This window comes from Schistocerca nitens, chromosome 4 (assembly GCF_023898315.1).
Source record: "Schistocerca nitens isolate TAMUIC-IGC-003100 chromosome 4, iqSchNite1.1, whole genome shotgun sequence".
Classification (NCBI taxonomy): Eukaryota; Metazoa; Arthropoda; class Insecta; order Orthoptera; family Acrididae; genus Schistocerca; species Schistocerca nitens.
The window spans coordinates 145,333,354-145,351,869 of NC_064617.1; the positions used below are offsets into that span (position 1 = coordinate 145,333,354).

An 18,516-nucleotide genomic window follows, 5' to 3' on the forward strand; every position below is an offset into this window, starting at 1 on the left:
GGCAAACATTGAAGTCAAAACCTGTAGCACAACTAGAGGCAGGGATTAGAAAGGGTGTTAGAAAGAGATGGCAGACAAAAGTAATTGAAAACTATCCGATGTTAATTTTAAATCAGTGTTGTTAATGTTACTGGTGATTTCCATTATAATAAGTTACCTACACAGGTGGGTGTAAGTGTAGGTGTGGAATATTGTGTGCGACGTACCTTCACTCATGAGGCATGCGATTTCAGAGATCGTGCATCCATACAGTTCACAGGCCCACTTACAGAGGCCACCTGGATCGGCCCCCTGGCACGCTCTGGTAGCCACCAAAAAAACAGTATTATCTAAGCGATCGCAAACGAGTGCTCAGCCTATTCTGTAACCTGTGTTACTGTTGTCCGTTCAGTGCTACGCACAACCTGTACTTCATTGTATCTTATGTGTTGCTCTGTAAAGTACTATGTTCCATAAATCATGTTTGTTCTTGCTGTAGCAGTATGTAATAAAGTTTTGATTAAAATTAATATTACAATGAAATTGTAAATCATTTTATGTATAATTTGTGTAATGTATTTATACTTTTAAAATCATGTAAACACACAAAGTTCATTTTTGTTGTGCATATAGATTTACCTTTTCCTATTTAATATAAGATTCAGACACACAAGTAACTGAGCAATGCTGGGTAACCAGTTAGCATAATTATGAATGACAGATTGTCTGGGTAGAATCAGTGTGCTCATTGTTTTTGTACTGTTTCAGAAACCAAAGTCTGTACAACTTTACAACCAGATAGGAAACTTCTGGAGAATTAAAGGTGATGCACAAAAGTCTATAGAGTGCTTTAGAAGGGCCCTAGCAGTCTCACCACATAATGCGGAGGTAAGAATGATAGTTTCATTTTAAATGGTTTAAAAATATTTATGTATGTAGCGTGCACTTTAACCTTTGCTATTCGCATAAGGGGGTGTTATGCCTCGAAGACAGGTAATTTTTTGCTATCTTTTGACTCATTGGTTTGGAGATGGGTATCAAATGATGATGTCTGCTCCTCACGTCACACAACCTTTCTCAATGTGAAATACGGGAGAATGTATAAGATTCACTTTAGTTAACACAAACAGGGAAATTTATTCTGTCAATATTCACAGCTTTTGAATAGATTCAGATGTTAAAAAAACAATTGTAGTCTCTGATATGAATGTGACAAGTCAGATTATAAAAGCCACACGCATTATGGAGAGCCAGTTTTCATCTCTGGCATTTGGAAAAACTAGTGTTGAAAGTTGGTATCCAAAGAACCTGAATGGTGAAGTTGCGTAGGATGATCAGCAGTAAGGTAATGCATATTACCAGTGAAAGTGATTTGTCAGTGTTCATTCATTCAGTTTGAAATATTAGTGGTAACAAGCTCTTCCTCCAGGCTTTGAAAGCCCAAGGGATGTTGACTGGCTGCCTTGTAATTATCTACCTTGCGAAGCTGTGAGGATGTAGTGTAGAGGGGCATGTAGTGAACACTCTGCTCTCCTGGTTGTGTTGCCAACTTTCCAAATCATGGAACGGCTGCTTCCTATTAGAGTTGCTCCTCAATTGGCATCATGAAACTGACACCCAAACCTCCAGATGTCAGACACTCGGATCATTACCGAACATTTTATGTTGATAGAGTACGAACCAAAACATCGATTTAGTTCATGCTGTGCGCTGTCATCCAGTAGAATGTGCATAAACGGTAATTAAAAATATCACCAGAACTTCGGAGCACAGCAAAAGTGTATCTGTGAGTGACTGTATTGTAGATCTCAGGGGTGAGAAGGTAGACCATTCGTCATCATACCAGAAGTCGCACTTCCAAATCCAGTTGATGACAATTTTGTTTAACTGTTTATGTGTGAAGCTGTTATATGGGAGAAGATTTTCCTGAAATGTAAAAGGACTTTTTTTAATCTGTGCCAATTTTCTTTTGGCAGCCTGATTCCACTTCGTTAGTTGAGCATTATGTACTTACTATCATTTTTATTATTTTGTGTGTTATTATTACTACTATTACTTCCACATGTGTGATGCAATTGTTTCTTTATTTTTTCTCTTCTGATTGTATATTCTGTGAAACTACAAATTCACTCTATAGGTTTACTACTACCAAAGAAACGACACGCAAGCAGACTGCCAAGAGAACATTGCTGTCAACTCCAAACAGCCTTTTTACGTGTTATAAACATGTTGTCTCATATAACACTTTCACATATAATAGAGAAGAAAAAGTTATTGGAATTTGATCCTGTAGGAGGATCTATCACTCTACCATTTCCCCAGGCAAGCAACATGGGTTAGTTGCACACAGTCATGCTTTTGATTTGCCCTGTAGTTCTGGTGTTAATTTTAATTAACATTTATGCCCATTCTGCTGGATGACAGCACATAGTACAAACTAAATTAGTTTTGGTTGATACTCCATTGACCTGCAACGTTTGGTACTGATCTGAGTGGCTGTTGATATACTTTCCGGGATGTGAGGTCGTGGTCCAAGAACTTTTCTGCTCCTTACGTTTCGTCCAGAACTGCGCTGGACTTCCTCAGAGGCGCTGCTCCGCTGAGTCTTGCCGACTGACTGGTCGGGTGTCTGAGAGCGACTTATATATTGTGAGAAAGGGGGGCGTGGTTCAGGTGACACGTGATGAGCAGTGATAATCCATAGCAAAGATAAGGTTGACTATCGATTACCACCTTGTCCAAGATAAAAATTGTTAGCAATTTTGTAGAGTCACTGTCCATATATCGCTAAGTTTCATAGCCTCCTCTTTCCTATTGAAATAATCGTGATGTTTATAAATTTCGATAGCTTCTCTATATAGCCGTGGATAGTAATTTAACATTGTAGATAAAACTTCGGTATCCAAAAACTTCACTTGGTGGTTGCCTGGTTGAAGAGCATGTTCCGCTACAGCTGACTTTTCTATTTTTCCAAGTTGACAAAGACTTTTGTGCTCTTTCAGTCGCGTGTTTACGCTTCTTTTGGTAGTACCAATGTAAACTTTACCACAGGTACATGGAATTTTATACACACCACATGTCGACAGGGGAGGGCGTTTATCCTTCACAGATAATAGTACTTGACTTATTTTCTTTGTTGGTTTAAAGATCGGTTTTATGTCATGTTTTCGTAAAATCTTAACGATCTGATCTGTTACTTTTTTAATAAAAGGGAGAACTACTGTATTTTTCTGTCGTTGTGGTTCATTCTTATCTTTTGGGTTTCTGTTCCTTGGACGCAAAATTCTATTTATCTCTTTCCTTGAGTAGCTGTTTTTTCAAAAGCCTGCTTCAGATGTTTCACTTCAGCATCCAAATGTTCAGGTGTACATATCCGTTCCGCTCGATCGACAAGACTTTTTATGACACCTCTTTTTTATTGAGGATGATGATTAGAATTTTTATGTAAATATCTGTCCGTATGTGTTGCCTTCCGAAAAACTTTATATTCCAAGCTTCTATTGGACCGTCTCATAACTAAGACATCCAAGAAAGATATTCTGTTATCCTTTTCTATTTCCATGGTAAACTGTATTTTTGGGTGAATTTTATTTAGATAAACAAAGAAAAATACAGTTTACCATGTGTGGCGAAATAAATAAAAAACATTTGAATTTATTGGTTTTTTGAAAAGAGGAAAAATTATGGATATGGAACTGTAACTTTAGAATTTTTGAAAGGCTTTTTTACGGATTGTATTGACCGGCTTGAATGCGGACAAATACAGTGCTGCGTGAAATATGCCTGTAATATAATTTACCATTCCGATTAATTGCATTTTGAATTCTACGTCATTGTTGATTTAATCAGAGTTCTCAACTTAGACATAGAATTAGTCCTTCTGCCACAATATTAATTCATCGGTCGCCATCGATGTTCTTCTCTTTGCTGACCGTGTGTACCATCATGAGTCGGCATCGGTTCACTTCACGAAGACTGTGGAAACCAAGGAATACAATGCTACGTCACTTTAAATAATTTTCGTAACACTTCGATACTTTTCACTATTTTTTATTCACAACACAATAAGACTTTCTGTGCTCGTCGCACAAACCATAATTACTAACTATATGGCTGCCTTTCCGCACAGTCCAAAAAATCACGTCCATCCTCCACAAGGCAACAATCGAAAGTGTCTCTTAGCTCCTCCTTGGAGTATGAAACAAAAGAGAATCCAATGTGAACATTACAAAGATTATAATCTACATGCCTCTCAATTTAATCTTTGGCGCAGCTTTTAAGGTAGTGTATGTCTCTGCATCGGAATGTGTCATTACAACTGCCCCACTACTGTATACTGTCACTAGAAAATTTTATTTGGTTGATAGGATACAGTAGTCGACCTTGCAATTGATAGGTTTGGGGGTCTTTTATTTACAAACTTCATTTTTACTGTTTCATTATCATGGCACTGTGAATTCTTTGGTATTACTGAGTGTGTGTCAGTTTTTTGGTATACTTATGCCAATATTTACAAACCTTAATCCTAATATACAAAGTTTTGGTTAATACTGAGAAAACATCATCATGTGGTAAAGTTTGTACAATAAAATATACAACGTTATTTGCAAATGTTCCTTCCTCATCAGAGGTGAAAATTAAGCCCTTGTATTGCTTTCTGTATTTATTCTGGGGCGACGAGCTTTGTTCGCTAGCCCCAGTGTTGAATATGGACGGGTGATACGCGCGCCAGATTGTTTGGTCGTCCGTTAGCGGGCGACGTTGGTTGAATGCGCGCTAGTGCACTGAATATACACCGACGTGCGGGTACCGTCAAGACTTCCGAACCTCAGTATGCGTGTGCTTTTTGTAGTTCCTTCCAGTACTTAGACTGGATACGACGAGGTACATTGGAATATGTGCCCCGAAGAACACATCGTACTATGTGTGAGGCGGAGGACGATCCCGTCGATGCAGCTCCTGGTAAGAAGCGTACCGTGTCAAACTTGTTTGGCATTGTCCTTTCCTATTGTGACGCCATGGGTCGTTTGACGATAGAAGCTTCAATTTTCGATGTCACTTGTTTAGGCTCGCTGACACTTGCAACGTAGCCCTCCTTTGCACAATGTTAATTTCTACACACACCACTTTAACCGCGAGTATTGCGATCGAAACTTTCTTTTCACTACACTTTTTTCTTCGCATTAACCCCTTTTACCTATTGTACCGAGATTCATTTCACTCAATACTTCTGGTCAATGTACATAAGTATTCACAAAATTGTAAGTCACGGGACTTGGCATGAAATACAAAATACATCACATACAATTGAATAACATATAACACATACAATCCATTGGTTACATTAATTACAGGAAAAAAACTATCGACGAAAATTGAAAAATTTTTGACCACTCGTAGTGGCTTCTTCGTCTTGGATTTCACTGACACACACACATTTTTCCATTAATCAGTTAGAAGGAACAAGTCCTTTGTTTTCCTTCTTGAACTCTAGTATATGTTAAGGTTTACCTCCGTTACGTATTCTTCATACGCAATGACATGCATCAGCATGCAGAGAATACACCTGTAGCCGCTCCACTGAAGCTTGGGAAGGGAATTTTCTACCTTCTACTTAGGGTAGTGGCAACGACTAGGTGTATGCTACGTTTTTACGTATAAAATCTGAAATTGCACGAAATAATGATTTATATGTAGCATAAACCTAATATGTACAGTGTTTTGTGCTTAAGCACGTTCTGGTGTGCTTGTAAATCATTACCTCTAATAAAATTTCCTACATTAACATAGACATATAAACATAAAACCTTGAAGTTCAGGGTGTAACTACTATTACTATGTACAGTGTTTCATAATAGCGGCACGCCATTGTGTGCGTGTATCATCTTCAATTAAAGTGCTCTTATAGGCGTCTTGTGTTATCATGGGAGAAAAAATACAGACATTTTAATGCATCGGTTGTCATGTAATCTATGTACACGAATAATCAGACTTTCATAGCTTCAGTGCAGCATGAAATTCTGTATGATGTTTTTGTTCATAATTCATTTTATAGACGATTCCTTTGCTTACAGGTCATCGATCACACTACTTACCTGTTTCTCGTATAGCAGCGATATCATTTTCATTCTTTGTGACTGAATCGTCATATGCATGAAAGATATAATTTTAACATGATTTATCCTTTCATGTTTCAAGTGGGTAAAGTAATTCATACCTTCCTTCTGCATACATGAGTGAAGTATCGCTAATGTTGCACTTTGTATCAGGCTTTTCGCATTTTCTTGTAAACTCGTAGAGTCTTACGGTTTTAATTAAGTTGTTTCTTGACGTTAGGTATACCTGTTTATATGAGGTTGTCTTACAGTTTAATTTTCCTTATACACTTCTACGTTGTTTAAGTTCCGTACATGTACAGAGCTTCTTTCGCCTTTCACACATTCATACATACGTTTATACACAAAAAAATATCTACCACTATAATATACACATTGCTGGTAGGGCCCTTTTTTCGGTACCCTGCACCATTCCTTCAATATTCCAAAATAATTCAGGGTGTGCTGAGCATCGTCCCTTATACTAATAATACTTACAACTAAATATTTCTTCTTACATACATAACTGCCTTACAGTCCATTAATGCGCAACATTCCCTATTTTCCTCCTTTACACTTCAGCTTTCGTACATGTACCCTCGTGTATAGCTTATATATTCTACAAAGTTGTTTGCTGAGTGCTTTAGGTGTTTCCTAACGTTAATGTGTTTCTCCCTCTAAAATGCTTAGGTATTTGTTTTGAGGGCGATTCAGTTCGTTACTCACGTTGCATAGATCTGTTTATTATTTTCCTATTTTAAAGCTTGTGTCATTCTTTTCCTTAGTCACAAAAATTAACGTGTTTGCTTTGTTGTTCATTCTGAAAATCGCTCGCTACGGTGTAATGTAAATGCATGTGTTATCTCTTTTCTTTCCTCTTTGCTGCCTTTTCCCTATATATAATTGTGTGTTGTTCTCCCGTGTACATAGCCTTCTTCCGGTTATATATCTGCCTTTTTTTTTTTTTTTTTTTTTTTTTTTTTTTTTTTTTTTTTTTTTTTTTTTTTTAGTTGAGCTATTTTCTTTGTCCTTCCGTACAAGCTAAGATTTTACTCAATATAATATAATATTACAATACCGTCCATGACCAGTATGTACTTGTATGTTCACTTTTATTACGTAATACCAGCTTATAATTAAATTTTCTAAGCTACTATTTACAAAACTTGTGTACCCTTTTCTTTCTTGTTTTTGAATGACTTTCGTTACTGTGTCTCATAGGAGCATGGTCTCAAAACTTTTAAACGTTCCGCGCTTACGTATCACGACTGGACTGTAGGCGCGGGGAAAACTCTGCATTAGTGGTGGGCAGGAAATCACGTATCTGTTAGAAATCACAGTGACTGAGAAGTCACAGATATCACAGTAGCAACTTTACAGAATCTAACTGCGATTTCAGTCACAGTTAGCAGTCGCAATAAGTATTTCACATTCAAAGACGTGAACCATCTATTGGTCGAATTTAGCACTGCTTTCTGCGATTTCAGTGACAAGTCGCAACTAAGTCGCAAGTAGCATCTAAAAAGCGCGGTTAACAGTGGCATCTGTTGGCCAAAGTTCGTACTACGTCCATCTCTGCGGTACGCTATGGAGTCCAACTGCGATTTCCGTGACAAGTCGCAACTAAGAGTCGCAAGTAGCAACTAAAAAGCGCAGTTAACATACTTTTCCTAGTGTTGACGGACGTATGTACTTCGTTATGAGAGCCTTGTGCCTCACGAGATCGATGTGCTGTGTGTGCATATGAAGGGCTTATTTCAATAGTGGTACAAGTCCATTTTTGTTCATTTTGAGATAGAGAGTCGTAAAGTTACATGAGCGCTGAAAAATCTGCAGTTGAGATACCAGAAATATTCAAGCATATGGCTTCTTGCTAGAGATGAACCTTTATTTATGTTTGTTTGGATCACTAATTTCAGAAGCATTATAGACAGAAAAGTGGAGGTAATGGACTTGTACCACTATTGAAATAAGCCTTTCATATTATATGACGACATGCACATTCAGCATCAGTTATGGTAGGTCAAATACTGCTGTGACTCTGAATGTATTATATTAATAAGAAGCAACATTGCTCTTTTCTCCTGAAAATATCAAGTAACGTAACAAATGTGTTTGATTCTGCTTCCAATATGACAGTTTTGGTTAATACTCCACATGCCTACAGGACTTTGCAATGTTAACACAGCAGAACTCAGACATCTGTATAAGTGTAGAGAAATGAAAACAGTCATATGAATGCCTCACTTTTGTTCCGACACAGTTCAAGACTCGGGAGAAAAGTTTTACACCTGGTGTTCTACATGGCAACTTCACACACAAGAACTTTTTGCCGACACTACTACCACCTACATACGTAAGCTTTTCCTGTGTTACTTTCAAGTAATGCACTTAAGCTATTCCTGATTTAACTGGAAGATCTGTACTTCCCACTTTCATATCAACAGCCTCAAAATGCATATTGTAGACTTCGGGATATGTTACAGGTCAGTGTCACACCAAGATTGTGGAGAAAGGGGGGGGGGGGCATGTCGCTCTCCAACAAGTGTTTACCAATAAGTAAGTGGCGGAAAATTATGGGTATAGGACGGCTTAAACATGTGGAAAATGAGATTTTTATTATTCACTCACTGTATTTGACATTTATTATTCCTTTAAAATCGCACAACAACTTCAATAAAACACAATTTAATCATTCACACACTTATTTCACAATTATTTCACTTTTAAACTGCAAATCCTCTAAGAGCTGTCTTGAATCTTCACAAGTCTCTCCCAACAGCCTTGATGTGGATAGATACGTACAGCAACCAGTAATCAGAGTCAGAACTGTGTCTGCAAAAACACAAGGATTATTAAACAATTTTTGCTGTCATTAATTACTAGCAATATAATTGACAGAGTAGATTGCTAATATTTGCTATAATGAATGTCACATTTGCAAGAACGATCTCACTGAAGTAATTAAGTCCATCGAAACGCTTAGAAACTAACCTCTCGTCTGACGAAAACGGTCTAAAGACGCAGTGGCAATTTCTTCATATCTGTTGACAATGATATTTTGAGTTATCACTTACTGAGTGACTGAAATGTAGTTCAGGTACCTGTGAACATAACAATATGTTAGAATTCATTTTCTAAATACGAACTATTACGGTACTGTACGGCTACTTACATATTAATTACACTATTAATATTTTCACAGTTGTTTCTTTAATACAAAATTAAAGCCAACGGAAGAAAAAACGTAAAACATACTTGCCAATGACAGGTTTGTTGCGACGCAATTTTCTGTGTTGACAGATGTAACTTTTTCATACAGTGGTAGGTCGCAGAAGTAGCAGAAGTCACAGAAGTAGCAGAAGTCACAGAAGTAGCAGAAGTCACAGAAATAGCAGAAGTCACAGAAATAGCAGAAGTCACAGAAATAGCAGAAGTCACAGAAATAGCAGAAGTCGCAGAAATAGCAGAAGTCGCAGAAATCGCAGAAGTCGCAGAAATCGCAGAAGTCGCAGAAATCGCAGAAGTCGCAGAAATCGCAGAAGTCGCAGAAATCGCAGAAATCGCAGAAATCGCGGAAGTGGCGGAAGTGGCGGAAGTAGCAGAAGTCACAGAAGTAGCGGAAGTGGCGGAAGTCACAGAAGTGGCGGAAGTGGCGGAAGTCACAGAAGTGGCGGAAGTGGCGGAAGTCACAGAAGTGGCGGAAGTCACAGAAGTGGCGGAAGTCACAGAAGTGGCGGAAGTCACAGAAGTGGCGGAAGTCGCAGAAGTGGCGGAAGTCGCAGAAGTGGCGGAAGTCGCAGAAGTGGCGGAAGTCGCAGAAGTGGCGGAAGTCGCAGAAGTGGCGGAAGTCGCAGAAGTGGCGGAAGTCGCAGAAGTGGCGGAAGTCGCAGAAGTGGCGGAAGTCGCAGAAGTGGCGGAAGTCGCAGAAGTGGCGGAAGTCGCAGAAGTGGCGGAAGTCGCAGAAGTGGCGGAAGTCGCAGAAGTGGCGGAAGTCGCAGAAGTGGCGGAAGTCGCAGAAGTGGCGGAAGTCGCAGAAGTGGCGGAAGTCGCAGAAGTGGCGGAAGTCGCAGAAGTGGCGGAAGTCGCAGAAGTGGCGGAAGTCGCAGAAGTGGCGGAAGTCGCAGAAGTGGCGGAAGTCGCAGAAGTGGCGGAAGTCGCAGAAGTGGCGGAAGTCGCAGAAGTGGCGGAAGTCGCGGAAGTGGCGGAAGTCGCGGAAGTGGCGGAAGTCGCGGAAGTGGCGGAAGTGGCGGAAGTGGCGGAAGTCGCAGAAGTGGCTACAAGTGGCGGAAGTAGCAGAAGTCACAGAAGTGGCGGAAGTAGCAGAAGTCACAGAAGTGGCGGAAGTAGCAGAAGTCACAGAAGTGGCGGAAGTAGCAGAAGTCACAGAAGTGGCGGAAGTAGCAGAAGTCACAGAAGTGGCGGAAGTAGCAGAAGTCACAGAAGTGGCGGAAGTAGCAGAAGTCACAGAAGTGGCGGAAGTAGCAGAAGTCACAGAAGTGGCGGAAGTAGCAGAAGTCACAGAAGTGGCGGAAGTAGCAGAAGTCACAGAAGTGGCGGAAGTAGCAGAAGTCACAGAAGTGGCGGAAGTAGCAGAAGTCACAGAAGTGGCGGAAGTAGCAGAAGTCACAGAAGTGGCGGAAGTAGCAGAAGTCACAGAAGTGGCGGAAGTAGCAGAAGTCACAGAAGTGGCGGAAGTAGCAGAAGTCACAGAAGTGGCGGAAGTAGCAGAAGTCACAGAAGTGGCGGAAGTAGCAGAAGTCACAGAAGTGGCGGAAGTAGCAGAAGTCACAGAAGTGGCGGAAGTAGCAGAAGTCACAGAAGTGGCGGAAGTAGCAGAAGTCACAGAAGTGGCGGAAGTAGCAGAAGTCACAGAAGTGGCGGAAGTAGCAGAAGTCACAGAAGTGGCGGAAGTAGCAGAAGTCACAGAAGTGGCGGAAGTAGCAGAAGTCACAGAAGTGGCGGAAGTAGCAGAAGTCACAGAAGTGGCGGAAGTAGCAGAAGTCACAGAAGTGGCGGAAGTAGCAGAAGTCACAGAAGTGGCGGAAGTAGCAGAAGTCACAGAAGTGGCGGAAGTAGCAGAAGTCACAGAAGTGGCGGAAGTAGCAGAAGTCACAGAAGTGGCGGAAGTAGCAGAAGTCACAGAAGTGGCGGAAGTAGCAGAAGTCACAGAAGTGGCGGAAGTAGCAGAAGTCACAGAAGTGGCGGAAGTAGCAGAAGTCACAGAAGTGGCGGAAGTAGCAGAAGTCACAGAAGTGGCGGAAGTAGCAGAAGTCACAGAAGTGGCGGAAGTAGCAGAAGTCACAGAAGTGGCGGAAGTAGCAGAAGTCACAGAAGTGGCGGAAGTAGCAGAAGTCACAGAAGTGGCGGAAGTAGCAGAAGTCACAGAAGTGGCGGAAGTAGCAGAAGTCACAGAAGTGGCGGAAGTAGCAGAAGTCACAGAAGTGGCGGAAGTAGCAGAAGTCACAGAAGTGGCGGAAGTGGCGGAGGGATACACGACCTATGTTCCTTAACTGCGACTCTTAACTGCAACAAATTGCAGTTAAGAATAACAGATACTGAAAAGTAGCATTCACAGAAATCACTGATATCGGAAAATCGCAGTTTAGCCCATCACTACTCTGCATTGTTGGTGAAAATTATTCGTGATAGCCGCCATCATGTAATACGATCACGTGTCGCCTGAACTCTACCGCGCATGCGCCTTCGCCCTTTGTATACACTCGGCTGATCGGACAGGGCAGGGGGAAGATTTCTCCCCAGCTTGCTGCCTACAGCGCGGCCAATGACCTCGTCTTGCCATTCAGCTATCGCGTGCTCATCAGCTGAGCGTCGGATTCCAACTTCGACGCATGGCTTGTTGCTCGTCTCAAGCGAACAAACTCTGGCCTTCGCGTTAATTTGGCATTGTTCCTCTCTCTTAAATAACTGAGTTAGACTACAAAAGTACCGTGTGGTTTATTTTATAGTGTTAAGACTTACAGTAACACATGTTTCATTAGGTGTGGTTAAGGGGCTCCGGAAAGGCTCAAAATCATGAAAAGTTCAATTTTTACTTTTTTGCGTTTTCTGAATCTGCAGACTATTACCTTTTAATAGATGTATAATTTATTCAATTCCGAAGACTACAACTATTTTTAAATTTTTTTTGAAATGTGTTCTACATGGGCGTGACCCACTGTGGCGCTGTTAAACTGCTGTCAAATGGTGTTATTATTAACGTCCGTGTTCATCAGGTACATTTTAGTGATGTGAGATAAAGTATGTGTTGTGGCTAACCTGTGATGGTTCAATATATATCGCTGGTGTCGATTGTTTCATGTTTATTTACTCTGTCGTTATCTCGAAAATATTCGTAATTAATTTTGTTTCTTGAGTCTCTGTTTTGTTGAAGTATAATAGTGAGTAAAAGTAAAGTTATTAGAAATCCTCTGAAGGCTTTTAAGAAAAGGAGAAATGTTGGAAAGCCAAAGGTATGTGTTATTACTGTAAACAATAAAGACGATGAAAATCCCCAACATAGCTTGTGTCCCAAAGAAGAAGACAGTTGGTGTAAATATAACAAAGGATTGCTAACTGGTGAAGTGTACACTCATAAGGATAGTCTGCCTCATGCAATAATGGAGGTGATAAAACCTATTTTCAGAGACTTAGCAGCACCTGAACTGTTGAAAAAGTGTATTCACGGAAAAACTCAAAACCCTAATGAAAGTGTAAATAGTGTTATATGGTCGAGAATCCCCAAGACTGTATTTGTTGGAATAGAAACACTTCACTTTGGTGTGTATGATGCTGTTGCGACTTTCAATGATGGCAACATTGTAAGGTGCAAGGTATTTAGAAATATGGGAATGAAGATAGGTTCTAACATGGTACGAGCGATGCTTGCTTTAGACAAGGAACGCCTTCGGGCTGCAGACAGGGCTGTAAAGAGTCTAGAAATACAAGCAAGAGTAAACAGGAGGAGGAACAAGAGGAAGCTGGAGGAGGAGTTTGCAGAGGATGAAGATAATCCATCCTATGGACCTGGAATGCACTAAAAAGTTAATCCAATCTTTGTCGCTCGATTCCCAAAACTTTTATTTTCTCATACTAATTACATGTTTTCTAAGGATCTTCCAAACATATTTGTTTCAAACTTTCAGTAAATGTTACACAGTACCTTCTGCATAATTTAACACAGCCTTTTTCCAAAAAACTGTATATTTTTGAATATATAAATAAAAAATTGCAAAAAAATGTGAGTTTTCATTACAATTGAAAAAAAATCATCTTTAATAACTGAACTAAAATTTTGGAAAATCCGTGTGTTAAGTTGTAGCCCATATTCCAATAAATAATCTGTAAAAAGTTCAACTTCCTACCTCAAATACTTTGTGAGGAAAGATGTAATTTATAAGCGTTATTTTAACATTGCAAGTATAGGGCGTTCCGGAGCCCCTTAACTATGCGTTTTAAAGCTGGCATATGCCCCCAGTTGGTTACTAGTTTCGATGTATAATTGAAACTTCAGTAATAAGATGTGCTAGTTCATTTTGTTGAGTTTCTGAAAGACAAGTGGATTTTCCTACCTTCTCGTGGGCGGCCTGTTCGTTAATTATTTCCGTTTCTAATTGTTCGGGGTAAGGAATATCTATCAATAACACTTGTGGGTAAACTAATTTTACTTCAGCTTGTTTCTGTAATCGGCCATTACGCTCTATTGTTGACTTTACATGATTGACCTTCACACTACGACTGCCCACTCGGAAATAGCAAAGTCCACTGCCTGTGTCGATGTTTACTTTATGCTGCCGGAAAACTTCCATACCTAAAGCATAACTGACTATTAATTTGTCAACGATTAAGAATGTACAGTTTATCATGACATCGCTAATGGTAACAGGTATTTGCGTCTGCCACTTAATACTTTTTGACTTGTTACTTACAGCTGTCAAGATTTTACAATTTTCCTTTGGCAACACTGGTACTTTTAATGCTTTCGAAACTTCTTTAAATAAACTGTTAGAAATAATATTCGTAGATGCGCCTGTATCTAAAATTACGTTGGTAATTATAGTTCCTATCTTTGCTGTTATTACAGCCTGCACGAGGTCACTTACCTTGTCCGGTGCTTTCCTCTCTTCTTCACATAGATCATCTTCTACGGCAGCATCCTGATCATATCTTAAAAATAATTAAGATGTAATGTGTGCTTGTTTGTGCCCCCTGTTGTCAAATCGGTCGGCCGGTGGGGGCTCATTGCGACCGATTGTTGTTTACCGGGGGAGACAACGGCGTTGCTTCATTACTGTCCGTTTCCTCTACGAAGTGTACCGAATGGTTAATCGGTCACCAATTAGTTTCCGGACCGCTGCGTGCAACATTTTCTTGCGACCGGCCGTCGCTATTCCTCCTTGGTCTGTCATTTCTATTACTGTAACTACTGTAATTTTCATTTGTGTGCCGCCTTTCATCACGCGGACCTGACCAATCGTTCACGTGATTTCTATCATTTCCATACCGGCGTGGACCGTAATCTGTATTATATCTTCGGTCTTCACGTCTCTGTGGTGCCGAATTCCTCCGATTTCCGTAATTCAAGTTTCCATTATTTGGCCTTGTCGCATAAGGATGCCAACTGTGTGACATTAAAATGATATCCGTTTACGTTGTTTTGATTGGTTCCGGAATGTTCATTCCGATTACTTGTGCTCGGCTCTTCTTCGTATATTAGATCAATTGAGTCAAGCACGGAAAGAAAGTATTCAAGGTCGTTCTCCGGTATGGTTACCAATTTCTCCCGTAAGTTCGCGGGTAGTCTGTTTTTCAGAATTTTGAGAACATCTACGTGCGGTATTGGATTGTTCCAATAGCGCGTCTTACTCAAATACTTTTCGAAATACTTTCTCGACCCGCCATTTTTGAGGTTGAACGGTTGTGGGTTGAATACCTCACATCGCAGTCTTTCTTGGACCCCATCAGACCAATATTTCTCCAAGAAAGTTCGTTCAAATTGTTCGTAGGTGACCCACTGTTCAGCCATGTCTGTGGCCCACAAAAGTGCGTCGCCTTGTGTGAAGCCTACTACATATCTAATCTTCTGTGCCTCAGTCCAGTTCCTTGGTAAGACATTTTTAAATGCTCTTACGAATACGAGTGGATGAGTTTTTCTGGATTCTGTGGAGAAAACTGGAAACTGTCAATGTTTCAAAAGGCTGTCATCGACTAGAATCGTAGAGATGCAAGGCGACACGCCTACTGCCTGTTGCAGCACCGCGTTTGGCGAATATCCATTGTTTGCCTGCGCCGGTGCGTGCACATACGCCGGACTGGGCGCGTGATGTTCTGCGTTATTGACATCGTAATCTGGCATGGGTGAATAAGTGTCACGCTGCCTGTTGCTTGACGTAGGCAAATCATTTGAAACATTTAGTCTACCCGCAATTTCCTTACGTATTCTGTCCTCGGCTACTTTGATTTCATTACCTAATTTTTCAAAAAGTTTTGTTTCCCGGTCAGTTATGGATTCATTTACATTAACGGTTTCTAAAGTTTCATTTATTTTGATAATGTCCACCTTGATACGTACAGTCTCCTGTTTCAGAAGACCGACTTCGTTAACTTTATTAACTTGGTCAGGTATTTCTTCACAAGCGGACTGTACTCTAGTTAAATGTAATTGAATAGCCTGTACGTTTTCATGTATTTCTTTTTGTACCGTTTGTGTTTGTTTGTGTGTTTCTACGATTTCTGACAGTTCCTGTTCCTGTTTGTTTGTAAGATCTGACAGTTTCTTTTCTAAATCATTTGCCAATACATTGTATACACTATTGACTGTTTTGATGACTTTGTCTTCGATCTTTTGATCGATTTCATTGGTGAGTTTATTTAAGCGTTGATCAAAATGTTTGTGCATATTTTCAAATTGCGTGTTTACACTTGAAAACTGCTGTTGGAACCCAATTTCCATGTTTGTTGTGTTGTGACTGATCTTTAAATCAGATAATTGTTCGCCCACGTATGACATCAGACTATGTAATGCCTCGAGCGTAACTGACTGAGCTTGTGTGTTTGTATTTATGCCATTATTTGTAGCCATTGTTTCTCTACCACGATCTGATTGAATCGAAACCGGGCTAGGTTCACTGATTTCACGCGAAATATTTTCATCTGATCTGGTAATCGATGCTTCATCGACTGTGCACAAGGTTTCGTTTGCAAGTGGTTCGTTATTGTTAATCCCTGTCGAGTGCAATTGAACTGTATTCACTTCTACATTATGTTGTGCTGAAAAACTGATTGCGTCATCATTTACGTCACTATTGTCAGAATCGGTGACGCGTCCATGAACATTTGTCAAATTAAAGTTCTCCGATTCCATTGTGGAGATATTATTTTTATCTGTACTTTACTGTTAATCTAAATCTTTAAATTCTCTCGCAGTTGAATTAATAAAAATATCTCGCGATTGTTATTTGTTGCGCGTCGGAAATTTACAAGATGGCGCACTACGTCTTCTAATTCTGCGATTGTTGAACATAAAAAAGTAATTATCAAAGTGTAATTGTGTGTTGCCACAAACACTACCAGGATTTTAATATGGAAAGGAAAAGGTTCTGCTTTAAGTGGAGCTAAGCCAAGGTGCAGCCGCTGCATGCGTTTGCGCTTTCCTACCTTAATTACGGCTGAGCTGCGTCACTCACGATTACGTTAGGTTTGTAAATCCTTGTCCTTGTTCCTTCTGTTTATTGTGCCATCCGTTTATACAGTCAATATTGTTTCACCTTATTCGTCATTTTCCATGTGCGTCATTAACAGAGAAAAGGGTAATTAGTAAAAGTACGTTTGTAGCACAACAATCAAGTACTCTTTGTTCCACCAGCACTGTCCCTGTCAGCGGTCGCCAGTGTGGCGAAATAAATAAAAAAACATTTGAATTTATTGGTTTGTTGAAAAGAGGAAAAAATTATGGATATGGAACTGTAACTTTAGAATTTTTGAAAGGCTTTTTTACGGATTGTATTGACCGGCTTGAATGCGGACACAGTGCTGCGTGAAATATGCCTGTAATATAATTTACCATTCCGATTAATTGCATTTTGAATTCTACGTCATTATTGATTTAATCAGAGTTCTCACCTTAGACGTAGAATTAGTCCTTCTGCCACAGTATTAATTCATCAGTCGCCATCGATGTTCTTCTCTTTGTTGACCGTGTGTACCATCATGAGTCGGCATCGGTTCACTTCACGAAGACGGTGGAAACCAAGGAATACAATGCTACGTCACTTTAAATAATTTTCGTAACACTTCGATACTTTTCACTATTTTTTATTCACAACACAAACCATAATTACTAACTATATGGCTGCCTTTCCGCACAGTCCAAAAAATCACGTCCATCATCCACAAGGCAACAATCGAAAGTGTCTCTTAGCTCCTTCTTGGAGTATGAAACAAAAGAGAATCCAATGTGAACATTACAAAGATTATAATCTACATGCCTCTCAATTTAATCTTTGGTGCAGCTTTTAAGGTAGTGTATGTCTCTGCGTGGGAATGTGTCATTACACATGGAAATAGAAAAGGATAACAGAATATCTTTCTTGGATGTCTTAGTTATGAGACGGTCCGATAGAAGCTTGGAATATAAAGTTTTTCGGAAGGCAACACATACGGACAGATATTTACATAAAAATTCTAATCATCATCCTCAATGAAAAAGAGGTGTCATAAAAAGTCTTGTCGATCGAGCGGAACGGATATGTACACCTGAACATTTGGATGCTGAAATGAAACATCTGAAGCAGGCTTTTGAAAAAAAACGGCTACTCAAGGAAAGAGTTAAATAGAATTTTGCGTCCAAGGAACAGAAACCCAAAAGATAAGAATGAACCACAACGACAAAAAATACAGTAGTTCTCCCTTTTATTAAAAAAGTAACAGATCGGATCGGTAAGATTTTACGAAAACATGACATAAAACCGATCTTTAAACCAACAAAGAAAATAAGTCAAGTACTATTATCTGTGAAGGATAAACGCCCTCCCCTGTCGACACGTGGTGTGTATAAAATTCCATGTACCTGTGGTAAAGTTTACATTGGTACTACCAAAAGAAGCGTAAACACGCGACTGAAAGAGCACAAAAGTCTTTGTCAACTTGGAAAAATAGAAAAGTCAGCTGTAGCGGAACATGCTCTTCAACCAGGCAACCACCAAGTTAAGTTTTCGGATACCGAAGTTTTATCTACAACGTTAAATTACTATCCACGGCTATATAGAGAAGCTATCGAAATTTATAAACATCACGATAATTTCAATAGGAAAGAGGAGGCTATGAAACTTAGCGATATATGGACAGTAACTCTACAAAATTGCTAACAATTTTTATCTTGGACAAGGTGGTAATCGATAGTCAACCTTATCTTTGCTGTGGATTATCAGTGGCTCTACAAAAT

General features: G+C 39.8%; 1 protein-coding gene across 2 annotated transcripts in view; it reads left to right on the forward strand.

Moving 5' to 3' along the window:
- The window catches only part of LOC126251963 (uncharacterized), a 143,671-nt gene that overhangs the window by 67,682 nt on the left and 57,473 nt on the right, over window positions 1-18,516 (forward strand). For both annotated transcript variants that reach the window (XR_007545816.1, XM_049952727.1), the window contains exon 3: window positions 748-867. Coding sequence is in view for 1 of the 2 variants with exons in the window: in XM_049952727.1 (XP_049808684.1) it covers window positions 748-867 (120 nt within the window). In the remaining variant the exon portion in view is untranslated. The remainder of the gene's footprint in view (window positions 1-747; window positions 868-18,516) is intronic.